The 19526-nt window shown below is 52.4% G+C and overlaps 9 protein-coding genes across 9 annotated transcripts; 4 read left to right on the forward strand and 5 right to left on the reverse strand.

The window, feature by feature from the left end:
- Positions 1–86: 86 nt before the first annotated feature.
- Positions 87–1379, reverse strand: PFLUO_LOCUS9490 (uncharacterized protein; the record flags this gene model as incomplete). Its single annotated transcript, XM_073787323.1, has 4 exons — positions 87–518; positions 565–613; positions 681–797; positions 850–1379. 4 exons carry the CDS (start codon positions 1377–1379, stop codon positions 87–89), a joined length of 1128 nt encoding a protein of 375 aa, XP_073643490.1.
- Positions 1380–2707: 1328 nt separating this feature from the next.
- On the forward strand, positions 2708–3721 carry PFLUO_LOCUS9491 (uncharacterized protein; the record flags this gene model as incomplete). Its single annotated transcript, XM_073787324.1, has 1 exon — positions 2708–3721. One exon carries the CDS (start codon positions 2708–2710, stop codon positions 3719–3721), a length of 1014 nt encoding a protein of 337 aa, XP_073643491.1.
- Positions 3722–4030: 309 nt separating this feature from the next.
- PFLUO_LOCUS9492 (uncharacterized protein) lies at positions 4031–5473 on the reverse strand (the record flags this gene model as incomplete). The annotated part of the gene is made up of 1 exon (XM_073787325.1): positions 4031–5473. The coding sequence occupies one exon, from the start codon at positions 5471–5473 to the stop codon at positions 4031–4033; it is 1443 nt and encodes a 480-aa protein (XP_073643492.1).
- Positions 5474–5931: 458 nt separating this feature from the next.
- Positions 5932–10106, reverse strand: PFLUO_LOCUS9493 (aminophospholipid translocase; the record flags this gene model as incomplete). Its single annotated transcript, XM_073787326.1, has 3 exons — positions 5932–6777; positions 6832–7135; positions 7186–10106. 3 exons carry the CDS (start codon positions 10104–10106, stop codon positions 5932–5934), a joined length of 4071 nt encoding a protein of 1356 aa, XP_073643493.1.
- Positions 10107–10762: 656 nt separating this feature from the next.
- PFLUO_LOCUS9494 (3'-5'-exoribonuclease) lies at positions 10763–11789 on the reverse strand (the record flags this gene model as incomplete). The annotated part of the gene is made up of 3 exons (XM_073787327.1): positions 10763–11384; positions 11443–11562; positions 11626–11789. 3 exons carry the CDS (start codon positions 11787–11789, stop codon positions 10763–10765), a joined length of 906 nt encoding a protein of 301 aa, XP_073643494.1.
- Positions 11790–11952: 163 nt separating this feature from the next.
- Positions 11953–12962, forward strand: PFLUO_LOCUS9495 (complexed with cef1p; the record flags this gene model as incomplete). Its single annotated transcript, XM_073787328.1, has 7 exons — positions 11953–11962; positions 12010–12032; positions 12087–12163; positions 12213–12506; positions 12555–12639; positions 12691–12894; positions 12945–12962. The coding sequence occupies 7 exons, from the start codon at positions 11953–11955 to the stop codon at positions 12960–12962; spliced, it is 711 nt and encodes a 236-aa protein (XP_073643495.1).
- Positions 12963–13329: 367 nt separating this feature from the next.
- On the forward strand, positions 13330–13890 carry PFLUO_LOCUS9496 (uncharacterized protein; the record flags this gene model as incomplete). The annotated part of the gene is made up of 4 exons (XM_073787329.1): positions 13330–13363; positions 13425–13489; positions 13538–13606; positions 13705–13890. The coding sequence occupies 4 exons, from the start codon at positions 13330–13332 to the stop codon at positions 13888–13890; spliced, it is 354 nt and encodes a 117-aa protein (XP_073643496.1).
- Positions 13891–15227: 1337 nt separating this feature from the next.
- PFLUO_LOCUS9497 (uncharacterized protein) lies at positions 15228–16130 on the forward strand (the record flags this gene model as incomplete). Its single annotated transcript, XM_073787330.1, has 1 exon — positions 15228–16130. The coding sequence occupies one exon, from the start codon at positions 15228–15230 to the stop codon at positions 16128–16130; it is 903 nt and encodes a 300-aa protein (XP_073643497.1).
- Positions 16131–16491: 361 nt separating this feature from the next.
- PFLUO_LOCUS9498 (uncharacterized protein) lies at positions 16492–19321 on the reverse strand (the record flags this gene model as incomplete). Its single annotated transcript, XM_073787331.1, has 3 exons — positions 16492–16647; positions 16705–17094; positions 17147–19321. 3 exons carry the CDS (start codon positions 19319–19321, stop codon positions 16492–16494), a joined length of 2721 nt encoding a protein of 906 aa, XP_073643498.1.
- Positions 19322–19526: the final 205 nt, after the last annotated feature.

Here is a 19526-nt window from a genome sequence, read left to right on the forward strand (position 1 = left end):
TGCGCGTGAGTTTCGGGCCTTTCACAAAATATTTATGGATGTTATCTGCCTAGTAACTGCCTCAAGCTATCCTACGGCTTCTTGTCCTATGGAAGCGCTTTTCCCAGGTCCATCACGCTCACAGTGACACTATTATTCTCTCCACTAAGGACACCAGCTCCATTGATCAGCAAAAACTGGGGATTTTGCTCGAAAATCCTCAGAGATCGAGTATAACTTGTACCCTCTGGCGTGGGGACCTCTGTCCACTCGCCTTCTCCCAATGCCTGATTGACAAAGACCGAGCTGAAAGTGCCACAGCTGACGATAATCGTTCCATCGGGTCCCCCGAAAGGCGTCCAGGTCACATATGGCGAGCTTGCGGGCTGTGTGCCATCGCTCACCACTATACGCCGCCCCTCTACTTCTCCAAACGTCTCTGGGTTCTTGGACAGGCGGAAATACACGGGGAAGGTGTAGTTGGAGGTGTTGAAGAAGGAGCCGTACTCATAGGTCATAATCCATAGGTCATTGGGGAGCTGGAGCTTTCAGTCAAGTTCTGCAAAGAGGACTTAGAAGACATACCTGAGCTACAGTTGTCATGCCGGGGCGGTCGGTATATGTTGGGTATACACTGAATGGATGCACACCGGTCAGTCAAAAAGGTTGGCATGGCTTATATTGAGCATCGTATCACATACGCATCATTCACCACAGCGCCCCAGTGCTTCAGGTCAGCCGAAACTTGATGGACCAATTTCTGACCATGAGTTGCGTTGGCTCTCTGGTCGGAGTAGTAGCAGATCAACTTGCCCTCACTATTGAGTAATCAGCAAGCGTTTTCCTGACTAGACCGAGGTTCACACGGACTGAGCGAGCAAAAATGGCTCCCAAACCGGCGTCAAACCATTATCAGGCTCCGCCTCCCCACCAGAAGCCACGCGGCTAACGAATTCCCAGTTCAGGCCTTGGTCATGTGAAGCGTATAGATCAATTTGAGTAAAAGAAAGATTTGTCGGAATGCTATTCCCCGCAAGAAGCAAGGTCCCAGCTGGAAAGTCTCCAATATTCTCAGGAAGATAGTACAGGAAGGGCTGATACCGCAGACCCCAGTCATTGATCTGATCGTGGACCTGCGAGAACTCACGCCAGGTCTTGCCGCTGTCCGAGGATTTGTAGATGGGATAGTAGACCAGCGGGGGCTCGGGAGAGTAGTTCTCCCAAGTAGCTAGTAGGTCACCATTGGGCAACTCCACGTTCCGAGCGTACAGAGTACGAGGGATGTTGTAGTCTGAGGGGGGATCGAAGATCGTAATGTTGGTGAAGGGTGCCGGCTGAGATCGCTGAATCCACGACCCGAGTGCTAATGGCACCAGAGCGAAAAGACTTAGAAGATGCATTTGATTGAATATCTGCTTTCATCTAATATTCTTACGGCGGTACATGCTTTCATTATATGGATAATAGTGCGGTGCACTTGACATGAGCCGGTAGAATTTCATCCCGCCGGAGTTGAGCCAATTATGGCATGGCGCCTCGACAGCATGCTTTCGCTCGCAAGCGGAAAAATATTAGTTTCAGAAGCAAAGGAAGTATTTCCGAAATGGAGCCTAGACCTATTTGCGGGGTGAGGATAGACATGGATTAAATCTTTCCACCGGAGAAATGCTTTCTGGAGAGCTGAAAGGAGTAAACGCCATTCTCCGCACTGAAAGTCGAACTTTAGCGCAGATTGAACTGAGCCATCCATAATAATATGATTCAAATCGCTACTTAATTACCTTCAACCTATTTCGACCCCAATGTTTTGGGGAGTACTATCTGGCCCTGCTGTTTTTGAGGTTCAGGATCTATGCCAGCTGTTGGAATTTCCTTGCTCGTTTGCTAATGCGTGGATTTGCCAGGCCAGTTTTTCATCTCTTTCCTTTTTTTCCACCAGTCTCTGCCTTCCTGTGTTTTATTTTCTTCATATAGGGTGCTTTGTCAGAAGCGAGTCACCACAATTAGACCTTGAATCCGACGACGGTCAACCCCACCGAAGAGGGTCCGACAACTCGCAGTCACAATCACAGTATAGTCCGGTGAATGATCTGCTATGATCGCTGACCGATCGTACTAGTCTCACGCTGGCATCTTCGTAGAGACAACGATCTGGCAAAGCCAATGAAAACGAGTGAAATATAGTTACGAGGAATTTACTGGGCACGTCCTAAGGTTGACGCACAAAGAAGAATCCAATGTAAAGTGCCCTCAATTTGCTTTAAATGTCTAAATAGGCCATTATTTACCCTTAGTCCCAACCAAAGATGACGTATCTAACACCTGCATAAATCAGCTTCAAGAAGAATACTATGATGGTTCCCCGCCTAGGCACCCGGGAACCGAGGCAAGCGATTTCGATCATAAGCTTTAATTTTTCACCTGCGGCGCCCAACATTCTCTAGCCTGGGCCCGAACAGTCTACGTTGATTCGTCCGACTTCCTTTTCCTAGCGATCGCGGCTGTGTCCCCACAGACCCCCAGTGGCAATGGGGAGAATGTTGGGCCTGGCGATCAGTAGTTCACATGCTGTGGTCGGTGCCGAGCGGTTGGGGGCGAACCCAGGAATAATATAAGAACCTGTATGTTTGTATACACGCATGCCGCCACTACATCACCTGGGAATATTGCGAAAAAGAAAAAGAAAATGGCAACCCAGACCACGACGATACGCAATCCTGCGGACTCGATGGTGTCCACCTGGCGCCACGACCGATCTCAGTGGACCATCTGGCATTGGATGGTAGAACTGTTTGGCCTGAACGTCGTCTCTCTCGATAAGGAAGTGCCAGTCTTTTCCAAGAAACAGAAAATACCAGCTGTGAGAGAATGGTCTCTCCATATGTGGATTCTGCTGCACGCCGCCGTCCCGCTCATCCTCCATCACGCCTACACGACCTATACCGGTCAGAAGCTGGGCCTTATTGGCGCATTTGCATTATACTCAACGGCATTTAAGATGAATGGAGTACACGAAGTGAATATCATGCGCCGCCTAGGTCAAGTCTATGGCTTTTTGGATGGTGACAAGCATGCACGGGACGAAATCCCTGACACTGGGGTTGGCAAGGTTATGCGAGAACTGATCTCGACATCGACGTTTCGCATGATCATGTCTATCTACCTTACCTACCAACCGAACGAGGCACCAGAAACCCTCAGATGGCGATGGCTTCCTTTAGAGATCGGTCTGTACAGTATCACAGTCGATTTTTGGTTCTACTGGTATCACCGCATGATGCACTCGACCGGTTCTCTGTGGAAGTTCCACCGTCGACATCACTTGACGAAGCACCCCAACCCGCTACTCTCCGCCTACGCCGATCATGAGCAAGAGTTTATGGATATCACGGGCATTCCATTGATGGCGTATGTCACATTGAAGGTCCTTGGGGTGCCTATGGGATTTTATGAGTGGTGGGTCTGCTATCAGTATATTGCCTTCTCGGAGATCATTGGACACAGCGGTCTTCGAATCCACGGCGGTGCGCCCTCGACCGTAAACTGGATTCTAGAGATATTCGACGCAGAGCTAGTGATTGAAGACCACGATCTCCATCACCGCTATGGGTGGAGAAAGAGCCACAATTACGGCAAGCAAACCCGTCTTTGGGACCGAATATTCGGTACCTGCCATGACCGCATTGAAAGTGTGAAAGAGAACGTCGATTACACGAACCGCGTCACAATGCCACTCCTTTGAATGTTCGCACAGGTGGAACTTGAATATGGAAGCAAATAATGTTGTTACGACATGAAGATATACTGAATAGAAACGCCATTGAGATATAATGTCTTTGAGTATTGAACAGTAGGACCAATATTGGAACTTTCCCATTTTTTCAAACATAAAATAGCCAAATGGGAAAAAGCCCGAAACAGCCGATTTTAGACGTAGTACTGTCTTACAATAATTGTCGCACACGAATAGTCCGTTCAAGTCTTCTATTAAACTTCCAATATCTGAGCATATAGCATCAGGATCAATTTTATAGTGTCTACAGCGACTCCATCAAGTCCCATGCTCATAGGCACTCCGCGCCCTCAATCTCGGTCCAAACCAATAGAACAACCAAGGAATGGGTGCCATTACCAGCGCCGCAAATCCAAGTACACTAGTCGCCCATCCAACACCAAGCGCCTCATACATCTGCGTGACAAAAAGTGGGAATGCGGCCGACAGCGTATACCGCGACAAAGACGAGGCGCCACTAGCCGACGCGCCGTACTTCGATCCGTACACGTCAAGCATGTAGAAGTTGCAAGGAACGTAGATGAGAATACTTCCCAGGAGGGCGACACCCTCGGCGATAATGGGGCTGATCCAGTGGATTGATGGCTTTGCTGTCCAGCCGAACCAAAATAAGCCTATTGGGAGGACGAGGCTTCCGTATAGCGCTGTATAGAGTCTTTCTTCTGGAGCATAATTTGCAGAATGTCCTCCTCTAGAGCGCTTTTTCCTTTGTAGTATCATATTGACTGAGACGAGGACAAATGGTGCGACTATACACCCGCCCACTAGACCGAGGAATGACAAGCTCTGAGCACTAAGCGAGAAGCCGTACACTGTTTGGAACACCCAGGGACTAGCGACGACAAAGGTGTACAGCAGTGCAAACTGGAATCCCGTGTAGAGGCATATGAACCCGACCAATGGCTCCGTGGCTAGCATATGAAACGGCCGAATGATGGTGGATGTGATGAACTTCCGGAACAACTGCACGGCACTACCAGACTCACGCGGACCCTCGAGACCGAGCCTCTTCGCCCTCCGCTCTAGGATGATAGTCTTGTACGACTCACGCAGAAAGAGAGCAGGTGGATGAACAACCACCGCGATAATGAGAACCACCCACGACGTCCAACGCCACCCTTTGTGCTCGACAGCGAACCCACCGACCAGTGGACCGATGGCACTCCCGATGAATGGGATGGTGTAGTACGCCGATAGGGCATAGACTCTTCGCGAGGGGGCCGTGAAATCTGCAATAGTCGCCGCTGCAACAGATACACCGGGAGCAGCAAAAAGACCAGCCAGGAACCGGCAGATGATCAGCGAGGCGATATTCTGAGAAAAACCCGCGCCCAGCATGAAGATATCAAATATTGGCACGGTGAGCAGGTACACGAACTTGCGGCCGAATGTCTCTGAGCATGGGGACGATATCATCGGGCCGAAAGCTAGCCCCAAAGAGTATGCCGAGAGTGGCAGCAACGACACCGTTGTTGAGACGTTGAATTCATGCTGGACTTGTTCGTGGCCTGGTGCGTAGATTGATGCTCCTAGTGTTGTGTTGAAGCCGATAAAGCAAATTATTACTGTGGACGCGGTCTTGCGCAGGAACGACCAGTTGCGCGGGTTGCCCTGGTCCGCTTCTCCGTCCCAGTCGTGGATTTGGATGCCGCGTGTGCTGGGCGGTGCTGCCCCGGGGGATTTCCGGGTATCTGCATGCATTCTACACACAGCGGTACACCTTTCAGCTTGCAGAACCCAATTTTAAAGTAAGAAAACAAGCCTTTTATCGAATATGGTGGTTGGGGTCGGCAAGTTACGAACCTTACCGAGAAAAAACTGGGGAATTGGCCCCATCGAGATTATATCCGCGTTTTCGCCGAGTGCCAAGCTCGGGGAAACCAGAGGAAGCCGACGACTTTACAGAACTGAAGATGGCTACGAGAAGCGATCATGTTCATCATTCCGCTGCAACATACAAGATACAGACACAAGATAAAAAGAAGTGGTATGTCACAGCCCCTCCAAAGCAAAGGCACAAGTATAAAAACAATGTAGAGGAAGAGGAAAGGAACATAGTACACAAAAGTTAAACAAGGCGCTCAAACAAAATCTCTTGGTGAATCAAACCCCAGCAACAATGCAAATATACCGGAGCAAGGCGCTTGCTGCCGATTCAATCAGAAAGCCCGGGAGCTGGCCATCTCACCGTACCGACCACGGCCCTGCGTGGTGTCGTAAGCGTTGACAAGACGCATCTGGCCGCCATCGTCGGCTTGGGAGAAAGCGTAGCCGCGCTGTTTGCGCATGCGTTGTACTTGGCGAACCTTGCGGATCGCCTTTTGGAACTGCTCCATGCGTGGACGGTAGTCCTGGACGTTATACTTCTGGATCTCCTGGACGTGGTGGTACGCCTGGGGATAGTGCATGCGCTTGGCGTACTTCCAGGCATAGTCACGTAGAAGACACAGACAAGGTAGAGCGATGGCCATGAGGTAGAAGACGGGAGTCTTGAAAAGGACAGGGATCGTGCCGTAGTACTCGGTGGAGAAACCAACCGCGGGGGCCGCGAAACCATACGCCGGAAGGAAAATGAGCCAAATAACCATGGAACCTGGGATGGCGATAAAAGTGTACTTGGTCCAGACGTTGGTGATGAGCGCAGCCTTGCCGAGGACAGTGGCGAGGGCGGCGGTGTATAGAGCTTCGCCCCAAACCCAGTGGCCAGCAGTCGTCCCGTTGGCCAGGGGGAGATCCCAGTAGAAGATCAGCTCAGAGACAATGTAGAGGACAAGAGAGTGGAAAAATCCGTTCAAGATCCAAGCCCAGAAACTGTGTTTGCGGAAGAACGTTCCCTTCTGGCCGAGCTGATACAGCTGGGGGTAGCGGTCTAACAACCGAGCCGAAATGTACTGGTCGAAGATACCCATGGCGAAGGGAGGCAAAACGGTGAAGAGCACGTTGTAGAAGGACAGCGTCCACGACTCGTAGATGACTTCTCCGGAGAATGTATTTTGAAAGGAGTACTGCGATCATGTTAGACATGGCACACAAATCAATCGGGACGTTCCTCGACTTACCCAGAACTGTGTCATGTATAGTGCGATGTTCTTATAGAACGAGTACAGGATCACTCGACTAATGCGGGAATAGCTCCATGCTCCGTGCACCAGAAGTAGTTTGCGCAAGAATCGGAATTGTGCAATGGCCACATCGGCTGATCGTGCAGCTTGAAGACCTTCAACGCCGCTAATGCCGACACCAACATGCGCTGCCTGGATCATAGACACGTCGTTGGCACCGTCACCGATGGCCAGGAGCAGAGCCTTCAGATGCCGCTTCACAAGCTTGACAACCAACGCTTTTTGAAGGGGGGAAACACGACTAAAACAAGGTTAGAATGCAACGCCAAGGAGTGGACAGAGAGAGCCTACCAGCACACCACGGCCTTACACTGCACCGCCAAATCCAAGAACAACTTCTCCATATCCTTCTCCAAAGCAAATGTCAGAGACTTTCCATCAATAATCAAAGCCAACGTTTCCAAATCACCGGATAACGCCTGGCTCTTAACGGCCTCTAGCTTGTTCACCAAATTAGACCGTGTATCCTCTGCATTGTCCTCATTGATAATAAGGAGAGTCATGTCTTCGGAAATGAGTTTACAGGACATGCCAATGTTGATGGCCGTTTCCTGTCGGTCACCAGTCAGCACCCAGACCTTGATACCGGCCGTCTGAAGGGTATGGATCGTGTCAGGCACTCCATCCTGAAGGCGATCTTCGATAGCGGTGGCACCGAGAAGATAGAAATCCTTCTCAATGAGTTCCGCTGCCTTGTCGACTTCGTCGGCACGGTTGCCACTCACGGTAGTGGAAGCCTTGTCAAAGATCTGCCACCACTGCTGGAACTCAGCCTCGGAGACCTCGCGCATGGCCAGACATAGCGTCCGGAGACCTTCCGATGCATACTCTTCCAAATGCTGAAGCGTCGCTTCCACGGTGGGGTTGTCAGGATGCAGCCGCTCCATTATGACAGTGTCGGCCCCCTTGCAGTAGATGCGAACCTTTCCGTCTGGGCAGCGGAAGATGGTAGACATTCGCTTGCGGGTAGAGTTAAACTCGCACACAGCAAGCAACTCGTACTCTTGCTCCTGGCCGTTGGCTGTGAAGATCACCGATCTAGGCTTCCGGTTCGTGAAGCGATAGCCCAACAAGGCGGCTCCATCCACCAAGGCACCTTCATCGGGGGAAGCGGCCTGGTACTTGATCTCATTTGGGTCGCTGGTAGAGCGTTCGGGAATGACAGTGTGGCAAGTAGCCAAAAGAGTGAGGAACTGTTGGATGGCATTCTGGGACGGGTGCGAGAGCAGATTTGATCGAAGTGTCTTGAAGTCGAAGACGCCAACCTCTGCGCCATCATCCATAGTAGCTCGGCGGTCTTCCGATACGTCATCACCGTATTGGACACCGGCGATTGAACATTGCTTGAACTCCATCATATTGCAAGTCAGGGTGCCTGTCTTGTCGGAGAAGATGTATTCAATCTGACCAAGCTCCTCAACCAAAGACGAGGTGCGACAAGTGGCAGGTGTGTCCGTCTTGTCGTAGTAGATATCCAAATCAGAGTTAATCAGGAACGCGTGGAAGTACTTGACAATTTCGATCGTCACGAAAAGAGAGATTGGAACCAGATTAGAGTAAAGAACCCAGTAGGTGAAGATGTCCATGAAGAACTGTTTCACCAAGTTGGTTGATCCGTAGTCGAGGTACCAAAGTTTGCTGGCTTTCGTTCGACGGATGATGAGATCACCAACGGAACTGACGACACTAAGGGCGATGAGAATGGCAACAAGCATCAAAATCTGGACGTTGACCGTTCGCTCCACGGCAGTTCGCTTGATCGGTGTTGCTGTCGCATTGCGCATGAGTTTGGTCTCATGACCGGTAAAGACGACGATGCCATGGATCCACGGAGTATTGCGCAGAGTTGCCCCACGAAGCAGAAGCTGGTCGGGTGCCAAGGACAATTCCTTCTCACCACCACCGGCATGCATGGTCAAAGTCGCCTCGTAGGTATATAGGCTGCTGTTGGGCTGCTCTGACCGAACACGCCCGCTCAAACGACTCAAGTCAGTGGGATTAACCAGATGCGCGGTTTCCGGGATTGCTTGTTTGATTTTCAGGTTTGTCTCGCCGTCCAGGTTCGCTGTTTCGATATAGCACAAGCCTTCGGGTTCAGAGGACGCGAGCAACACCAAATCGGCCGGAAAAGGCTGTTCGGACTCGACTCGGACCACATCTCCCACCGCGACATCCACCCATTTTGTGTCGTGGAACGCGGAGCCCTTCAGCACTTGAGTCATGGAATAATTGAGTCCTCGATCGGACACCCGCCGCTTATAATCTTCCACCAACTCTTTAATGGCCGAGACCAACAAGACAATACCCAGCGGGACAATGGTCGTGAATTTGTTCGTTGGCGACACATTGGGGATCTGCTGCAGGATAGCCGTGAAAAGGAAGAACAGGTTGGCGTATTTGGAGAATTGCTCGAAGAGAAACTTGGGGATAAAGGTGACGATGTTGTATTTGGACGTTGACACGTAGTTGCTCACGAACTTGTGCACAGCGTTAGCGGGAGGGTTATTCAAGGTAATGATGCGAGGGCCCAGAGTCGATGGGTCGACCTTCCGTCGTCCAAAGCCGAATTTGAAGTCGGACGCGCGGAATTTCCTTCGTTCACTTGTTGTCTCGCCACTGCTGTCGACCGTTGGCTGTCGAGCTGCTCCCGCTTCTGTCAATGGGAGGTCCATCTCCGAGTACTCCTGCGGCCCCATGCCAAACATGTGTTTAGCCTTGCCCACGAGTCCACCGCCAAGACCCAAGATACTGTTGCGCTCATTTGCCTGGCGAACGCGGTGCGAGCCCGCGATCCGGTCCTCATCTGCGTCGAGATCATAGTAACCTGAGCGCGTGCTAAACTCGTCCGAATACCGCTGGTAGTTTCCTAGTCCTGATGTCTGGGAGTACGTCCGATCCATTGATGCCCCCGAGTAAGGGTCGTTGAGGTGCATGCTAGGTTGGGTGGGAGGGTGTGCCGCGCTGTCGCCTCGAGGCGGATAAGCTCCGGCATGTTGTGGACGGTTTCCAACAAAGCTATCGTAAGATACGGAAGGGCGTGGTTGGGCGTATGGTTGGTCGGAGTCGTCGATGTTGTACCGTTCCAAGAGGTGTTCGTCGGTCACTGGCGGGCGCTGGCCGGAGCTGTACTGGGGACTGTTGTCCTCCAGCTGCAGCAGGTCACCATCGCGGCCAGCGGATGGATGTGACCCGGGAGGCCTACCGCTGGCCATGATGGAGAGGGGGAGCGAACACGCTCACTGGGGTCGCGCGGCGGAGCAATGCCCCTGAGGCATTGATCGAAGTGATGGGGATGTAGATCAACGAAGCGCAAGGAAGGAATCAGTTCACAAGGGATGAATGCGGGGAATAGGGAAAAAGGAGGTAGGGAGAGACAGAAACACGTAATAAGCGGGAGACGTGGAAAAAAAGCGGGAGTGGTTGCGATGGCGTGGCTGACCGAAGGCAGCAAGATGGAGCTCTGGGCAAGGCGGGCGGTGAGGGTTGCTGCAGTATGTATGGGGAAAAGGATGTGTAGCAAGGATTCTATTTTGTGTTTTGATTCCTATTGTGGTTTTTTTTTAGAAAAAAACTACTATCCAAAGCACTGGGAACGAAGGATAGTTCTATTCATGAGATTGCTTTGTTGTGCTTACACTCGTTCTGAGACACCAACTGCCACTAACTCCCGCTAAGGATAGCGTCGATCCAGTCAACACATCCGCATAGATCAAGGACTCTGAGCAGGGATATTATTACAACGCAAGCAAATTGGTGGAAAGGAATCTAAGTAGGAAGAAAGAGAATACTATAGAAATAATTGGTGGTATCCAATATTTATCATTAAGCAAACAATGCGAAACGCCAGTCCCGATCGTCAAGAGTCTATTCATACAAAAGGGTCATTCGGTGATACTTCGCGGTCATTCTCTGCCTGGGCCTCCTCGGCCATGCCCTTCTTCGCCCGCCTAGCCAGGTCCGCTTGCAGCACCTTGTCGACCATGGCGTTGATCTCCTTGACTTTTTCCTGCGCCACATTCGACTTGTTCACCACAAACAGCGCGTCAATCGGGTCGCCGGCAAACTTGGAGAGAAAGCAGACATCACCGGCATTATTGATTCCAATCACCAGCTCGCCCTCCGACGCCTGTTCCTCTTTCCGCGTGGCATCCAGAATCACCGTTTTGCCCTCGTCGAAGCTGTGGAACGTTGTCGACAGCGGCTTCTGTGTGATATTCAAGGCCACGGGGACTCGCTCTTCCACTCCATAGACCACTACCTGTCCATCCTTCACCACGGCGTCGGGACGTCGGAAATGTTGGAGACCCGCCATGACACCGATGCAAGCTGCATCGGTCAGATTGCCGTCGAAATCGAGGACATGCACGTCTGCCCGAATATTCCAGCAGCTTACGCCTTGGATGATGCAGAGGGATTCGGTGTCGAGCGCATTGGAATGGCGGATCACTCGGTCGAGGATGTGAGAGACATATGCTTCGAGATCATTGGAACTGTATGAGCGGCAATTTGTTAGATCATAGCCGACAAGGCGTGTGTCGATGGACATACCGTCCATTCTCCCAGGCTGGTGAGCCCATTGCAGACAGCTCTAGAGCAATATTGAAGAGACCATCGAAGGGCCGGTCGTCGCGCGGTTTGGTGACTTCAGCGGAGATGCGCACGACAAGGCTACACCGAATCAGTATCACAGAAAAACATGGTACCAGACCGCAAAAAGAGAGAGGCACTCACCTGGTCTTGCCCAGCCGCAGCTTGACATGGCCATACTCATTGCCAAAGGAAACGCTCAGCGGGCGGAACTGGTCCAGCCCACGGCCATCCAGACGGACATTCTGGTGCAGTGCATCAAGAATGAAGTCACGCTCTGCCACTGACAGAGGGGCCTCCTTGGACATGATTGCAGAAGCGCGGGGACCAAGAGGATTTGCGATGCGCTTTTTGCCTGGCTGGAACAGGGCGGTGAGCGAAAAGTTTGGAGGCCTGAGGCAGGCACGGGCAAATGCGGTCGGCGATCATCTTGATCTTTCGACCTTGATACAACTCCCTCCAACACCCACAATGACTACAGGTATGCTTCCCTTGGATCGGTTTATGTTTCTTGCTAACTCCGTCCAGCTCACAGACCGACCTTCGATCCCGTATGACCCGCAAGCCCACTCCCCCAACTCGCGACGGAAAACTAACGGCCACAGGCGCAAGGGAAAGAGGCTCTCCGAGGCCCAGCCTACCACCAGCGACTCCTTCCAGCACACACACACCTGAAAGTCCGGTACGTGTAGGACAGACATGAGACAAGATATGCGCTAACTGTGGCCCAGACAACCCGGACAAGGTGGCGACGCCGACCCGCAAGCCCGTGATCTTCGCGCAGAACTTCTCCAAGCCGAGGCGGCGCACTTCGCCAAGAAGAACGGTGTGCCCATTGACGAGCCGATTGTTGCAGAATCCACCGCCCCAAAGCGGCAGCTGGAAGCCGCGCCTCCAGACGGGAGTGGTGCGGACGGTGAGGCAGAAGAGGATCCAGAGGCAAAACGGAGACGCATTTTAGAGGAGACAAGAGACATTGATGCGGATTCTGACGGGTCGGAAGATGATAGCAGCGAGGAGGAGAGGTATGATCTGCCCAATACATAATCAAAGAGTGTTACTGACCCCAGCAGTGATGACGACGAAGATGAGGCGGCAGAGCTGATGCGCGAGCTGGAGAAGATCAAGAAAGAGCGGCTAGAGCAGAAGGAGAAAGAGGTATGGTTTTTTCTTCAAGTGGTTCGAGACGATATGCTAACAGATATCCAGGAACGCGAGCGAGCTGTCGAAGAAGAAGAGCAACGAGAAGTCGAGATTGCTCGCGGCAATCCGCTGCTCAACACCGACTTCAACATGAAGCGGCGGTGGGACGACGACGTGGTGTTCAAGAACCAGGCTCGAGGCACGGAGGGCAAGGATGGCAAGGAATTTGTCAATGATCTGCTTCGTTCCGACTTCCACAAGCGCTTTATGGTATGTTCTTCTGACGGTCTCCCCTGAGATTGTACTAACTGAACACCTAGGGTAAATACGTTCGATAGATGTTTTTTCGAGGCAGGAGGATTTGGTTGGTCGTAGTTAAAGACTTTCAATGAATACCCATCCAACAATGAACACGAACTATATATCACTCCGTAACAAACTATTCCCGGTCTTGGATATATATTTCTAGTCGTGGGTGTATAATCCCAGACTGATCACCTTTCTGTCAATAATTACCAATGATCTTAATCCTGAAGCTAGTGGCAGAAATACTCGTACTACAAGTAATCTTTGGTCATACTTGAGCTCAGTTCTTCTATGTTGTTCGGGCTTTTCTTCATCCCCCACCTCCTCCATATTGCCCACGGCCACCGCCCTCCGCCTTATCAAGGCGATCTTCCGACTTCACCTCTCCTCAACCTCACCATGGAGTCCCAACCAACGGCAAAAGCCCTGCAAAGTGAGTCGGGCTCTGTGTGTAGCTCTCGAACTCCTTGCCTGCTAACACAGTCCCGGTCCAGATCGCATCAATGCCGATATCTCGCAACTGCTTCAACGGTTCGAGAATATCATGGCAACAGCTACAGTAAGTCCATGCCGCTTTGTACCTGGAGGCTACTTACCAAATTTCCAGGTCGACAATCAAAGCTACACCTCCACCGCCGTGGAAACGTACCAACTAGATGTGGAGTCCACCGCATTGGTAAAGCCGCCCTCTCCAACCACTCTGAGCTTCCGATACATATCTCTCTTTCTTCTTCTCTAATTGACTGAGAATACTTACATACCATGCCCGTCTAGATCCGCGCCGCAGAAGACATCCTCGCCCTCACCCGCACCATGAAAGAGACCTGGCTCTTTGGCAAGCTGGACACTCTTGGCGAAGACGAGCGTGACGTACAGCGGAGAGAAAAGCTGGAGAAGGATGTACTTGCCGTGCAGAAGGCTGTTGAGGAGGGTGGATTATTGAAGCCGTCTTCTGAGTAGCGTACTGCATACACGTTGCGGTGGGGTGTCTACTGTTTTTGTCTTATTGGGTGTTTGGTGTTGGGATTCGGCGTTATAATAACATGGATGTGGATGGGTATGGAGGCAGATATGGATCATTGCTTCTGTTTTTCATGTACAGTATAGCAGGAGTTATCTATCCCTGAACTAGATAGGCTTATCAAATATACCTATATCGGCCCTATTGTTTGTTTGTTTGTCGATGAGTGGGTGGCAGAGGCAGCTCCGTTTGCTGCCTGAACGAGTACCTAGGTATATAATAGCAGTCCTCCCTCCCTTCTCTTCCTCCTCCTACATTCACCTAATGTGGCGACCCAACACCACCACAACCTCTTTTTGTCTCGATATCTCCAACCGCGTCTGAGAGAGGACGTAGAAGCACCAAGTCCAGTGCCCTGCACTCTATCAAGTATTTTGGCGGCTAGAGGAGTGGACTACTTCAAACAAGAAGCTGCAGCAGCCATGAGGCAACAAGACTGGTAACGGCGCGCTTGCATCGTTGTATAGGGTCCATCCAGGCATCCAGGCAACCAGGTCACCACAACATCGCCCACGAGGTTCGTCAAACATTTCGGACAGCATCATCATGGACCTCAGCCATCAAGGCAATTGGGGAGCTGAAGACCCCGTGGGTTACCGAGCATCAAGTGAACGACTTGGTGACTCCCGATGCGGTGGAATACTTCAGGAATGCCATTCGGCGAAACATGAAAGAACACCCTGTCAAATATGGGTTCTCCTCGAGCTAAAGCTACCACGTCATCTTTAAGCAAGAGGTGCTTAACGGTCAGACTATTTCGCTTCCAGAAGTATTCAGAATTCGAAGTCGTCGCAAAACTCTTCAATCTCGAACCTATCGTCCGGCGCTTTTTTATGTCCAGCAACGGTCTAATATCTGCGTCAGTCTAACATGGTCTTTATGTGGTCATTGGAAATCCTGGTTTTTGAGACGCTGTGCCGATTCACTCAATTCTGGGACAGTGGCTCTCCGGTCAAGATCTGTGAAAATATCATGCATCGGCTCCTCTTCCTTCTCATTCCCCTTATCACCACCGGTGATGTCCTCGTCGGGCCTGTCTTGGTAAAGTCCCAAAAGTCAACAAAGTATCTAATTCAATGATTAGCCACACGCATAGAGCCACGATCAAGCATAATATACATGACCACTATCATATTTTTACTAGAAAACCAGGGTGTGATTCATTCTCTTGACGGGGATGCAGGATATAGATCTTATCAGCGCGATAAGCCGTAGATCAACAACCCCATCGCCGGCCCACTTCCCACTTCTCCCTTCAAACACACGACCAACCAAAATGCCACCCCCAGCCCAGCACACCCTCCCGCTCACCCTAATAGTGGCCACGACCCCCATCCGCCTACCACCAACACCAACACCATCCACATCCACATCCACAAATGGCAACGGCACACCATCCCAACCAACCCGCCTCGGCATCGGCCACAAAGGCACGCTCCCCTGGCCGCGCATAAAAGCAGACATGAGCTTCTTCGCGCGTGTGACTTCGCGCCCGCCCGCGCCGGGAACCACCAACGCCATCATCATGGGCCGCAAGACGTACGATTCTGTCCCGGTGCATCTGCGTCCGCTTGCGAAACGGATTAATGTCGTTATCACCCGGGACAAGTCTGGCGCTGTGGCGGAGGGGGTGGTGCGGGAGTTGGAGGTTCGGAGGGGGAAGATTGCTGCTAAGGCTGCTGCTGCTGCTGGAACAGGGGGCTCTACGGGTCAAGAAGATACGGAAACGAAACCTGCAGAGAAAGCAGAAGAACCAATTACCGACGCAATCGTCACGCGCAGTCTCGACGACGCCCTCACCGAATTACAAAACCACTACGGAAGCAGCGGCCGTCTAGGCAAGATCTACATAATCGGCGGCGCAGAGATCTACGCGGCAGCGTTGGCGAGACCATCCTCTTCATCCGCCGCATCAACGGAACTATCACGCAGACCGATCAGGGTGGTTATGACGAATGTGGCCCGCAAACGCACTGCAGATGAAGAAGAGAAGGGGACAGAGCCACCATCGTCGTTCGACTGCGACACATTCTTCCCTGTAGATGAGCTGAGCGTGCAGAATGGGTGGCGGAGTGTTTCGAAGGACGAGGTCTCGGAGTGGGTTGGGGAGGAGGTTAGTGGGGAATGGAAGGAGGATGGGGAGGTGGAGATTCAGATGGTTGGGTTTGAGAAGGTTTGAAATATACCCTAGCATCTACAATCATGGTCCTGGATGTTGTGATAGCAGTGGAGAAATAATTCATTGCAAGTGTGCTCAATTGGAAATGAAATGCGAGTCATTCCAAAGGAGATGAGATGCGACTTCGCTCTGTACGAATTCCAAGATGCAAAATCAAATCCAAGTCAAATCAAATCAAATCACTCGTGCCAAGAATGTGCACAGTGCAACAGCTGTTGTCCAATCTCGGGCAGCAAAGAAAGCAGAAACAGAAAATACGCAATGCAATGCAGGAAACAACATAAGAATCCCCAAACGCCCGGAGATGCGGTTCGTTCGTGTCGAGAACCGTACATGTAAATTGACGGTTGTCCTTTTGGGTCTATTCATTTTCTTTCATGAATTTCACAAATGCTTTCTTATGCACCAGGCCGGCGTATTGTCCATCCCGGAGGACGCACAGGTAGCGCAGCCCCAGTTTGGTGAAGCATTGGTAGACGAGGTCGATAGGAGAGTGGATGTCAAGGGAGATAGGAGCCTGAATGACGTTGATTGTTAGGACAGAGATTCCAAAGGGAAAGTTGACTTGACTTACCGGGTCAATATATCTGGTAAAGTCCACCTGGGTACCCTCCGCTTCATTCTCACTATCATAAATAGCCGCCGCGGCATCACTAGCCATGCAGCAGGTTGTGCCCTCTTCGTCATCGCCGAGCGTATCGAGCGCATACTCCAAATCCGGGGCGGGGATCAAGCCGGTTAGAATACCGTCACGCAGAATCGGAAGTCCGCTGTCAAGTTCGCCGGCCATGAGCAGGTGTTCCAGTTTCGAGCGGAGCTCCGTCGCAGCCACGAATGGCGAGTTGGAGATGTCGATCATTCGGCTCGAGCGGGCGGGTCGGACGATATCGCCTAGCTCGGCGTCCGAGAGGGGTTGGTGCTTGCTGTCGAGGAAGGGGTAGGAGTTCATGTCCGTTAGGAAGTCCTATTTGATCATCAGGAGCTGTTGTGACGTGGAGGAGGCAAACAAAACTTACATATATGCTCCGCGGCTCAATGGCATCCGCCGTCCACTTGGCGCATAGAATGGCTAGCGAGAACGGCAGGACATGGTCGAGACTCCCCGTCAGCTCGAAGAGAATCACGGCTAGAGTGACAGAGAGTCGCGTTACACCGCACATGGTCGCACCCGCAGCAACCATGGCGTACACGCCCGGCACGATACAGGACTCGGGGCCCACACCGGCGGGACACGAGTTGAATAGGAAAAAGGTCGGGTGCCGCAGTGCCAAGTACTGTACGGCATGTCCAATAATGCGGCCCATCAGACCGCCAACAACCATAGATGGGACGTAGATTCCGGCGGGAACCTTGATACCAAAGGTCACGACTGTCAGAAGACTCTTGATGACAAAGGCTACCAGAAGGTACCTGATGATTTCGAGAATGCCTTCTTCGCGCGGACACAGTCCAGTGATCTCCACGGCTTCCTCGTTACAGGGGCTGGCCAGTTCCAACAGAAGCTCGGTGACGGATAGTTTGGTGTAGCGGTTCCAAAAGCTCACCACGCCGGTCAACAGCGCCACCAGAATCACTTCTAGCATGGGCCACCGCCGGATGATGGGGATTCGACGGAAGGACCTGGCCCAGAGACTCGAGGCTTTGATGAACAGTGCGCCAACCGCACCGCCAAGCACGCCCAGAAAGATGAAGAGGAATACCTCGAAGATTTCCCAGTCAGACAAGTATCTGACCTGAAAGAGGACGATCTTGCCCGTGTCGTAGGGGTTGAGGAATTTCAACGACAGCGCTGCTGCAATGCAGCAGAAGAACGTACGGAACAGTGTCTTCGGAGGGAAGTAGTAGCTGACCTCCTCCAGGCTGAACAGCACGCCGCCAATCGGTGCCCCAAAAGCCACCGCAACACCACTAGCCGCACTCGCACTCAACACCTCACGTCGCTTGCCGTCATTTTGGTTGTACTTGGCGAACAACCGACAGCAGATATTCCCCACACAGGTGGCAATATGGACGTACGGGCCTTCTTTCCCCAGGCTGAGGCCCGATGCAACACTGAAAATCAAGGCAACGGTTTTCACGACGAGGGTCTTCAAACCCAAGTATCCATGAAGAACAAAGCCGCTGTTGATCACTTTCACTTCGGCCACTCCACTCCCGGCCGCGGAGTAGTAGGTCATGGCGGGCCGCGACGGAACGTTGGGAAGTGTTCCATGCGGACTCGTCTCGGAGATGGGGGAATCAGAGAGCTGCGTGAGATCGCCACCGGTCTTGGTCCCCCGAGACTCGGCGCCCAGATTCTCATCTAGAGTGGTCAACGACACCGAAGAGGGCACGACAGTCTTGGTGAGCAAGGTGAGGGCGCAGGAAATGATGGAAAGCACCAACACCCATAGAACGAACATGCCAAAGTCCACCCATTGGTTATCGGGTCCAGCCGGTCTGAAGATGTTGGACCACGATTTCCACGAACAAAGCTCCACATCTTTGCAGCAGCTATTCCGGCTCGAAAACCAGTGCCTCGTGCAGAATCCTTCCTTCAAGTCAAACACCGTCTCTTCCGTCACGTCCACAAAGTAGGCGATGGCCGCAGTGATGCATCCAATCAAGGCCACCAGAATCCACCCTTGGACACCATCGAACGCCGAGAGCAGTCGGCCCCGAATATCTTTCCGTTGTCGGAGCTGACGCAGACGCGCGCCATCGGCGATGCTGTCGTGCACCCAGTCCGTGGAGGTGAACTGGTCGTACCACGTGCGCTCGTCCAGGAACGATGAAGCCGTCAGACCATCTTTCGTGGACTCCGGAACACTGGGCGGCCTGCTTTCTTCTCCAAAGCTTTCCCGCCGACTGAATCGTCGGCCCTGCGAATTCGTCCGGCTGTGATTGGCTCGGCGGAGACTCCCCGCGGCCAGGAGATGGCGTAACGAGTCTGGGCCGGTGATGCCGGAGGTGCTGGTGTAGGAGCGTCGCGGCGCTCTGCGGCTGCCTTGACTGGACCCCAGCAGGCTGGTGGTCTCTGTGATCTCGAGGGGCGGCTCTAGGGATTGATAGCCGGTGTGTGGTTCGGAGAGGTAGCTCTGGGTGCGGCGGTAAGCGGTTGGGGATGGCGGTGCGGTGCGAGTGGTCGGGGTTCGTTCGAGGTCGAGGTCACTTCGCGAGTCCGAGGTCATCGGTGGGACGGAGCGAGGCATGTCGTCGGGGTCCAGGAGCGAAGGCCCCTTTTATGGTGGGGGCAGATGTTGATTGAAGGTGCCTGGCAGATCAAAGAGCTGCGGGCCGTACTCGATCCCGATCATATTATCCCCGGGTTGTACATGGATGTAGGAGGCAGGAAGTGGAGGGGAGTTGAAGTTGACTAACGAGCGATCGACGGGGACCGCGTCAGGTGAGAGGCTG

The sequence above is a fragment of the Penicillium psychrofluorescens genome (genome assembly GCF_964197705.1).
Source record: "Penicillium psychrofluorescens genome assembly, chromosome: 6".
Lineage (NCBI taxonomy): Eukaryota > Fungi > Ascomycota > Eurotiomycetes > Eurotiales > Aspergillaceae > Penicillium > Penicillium psychrofluorescens.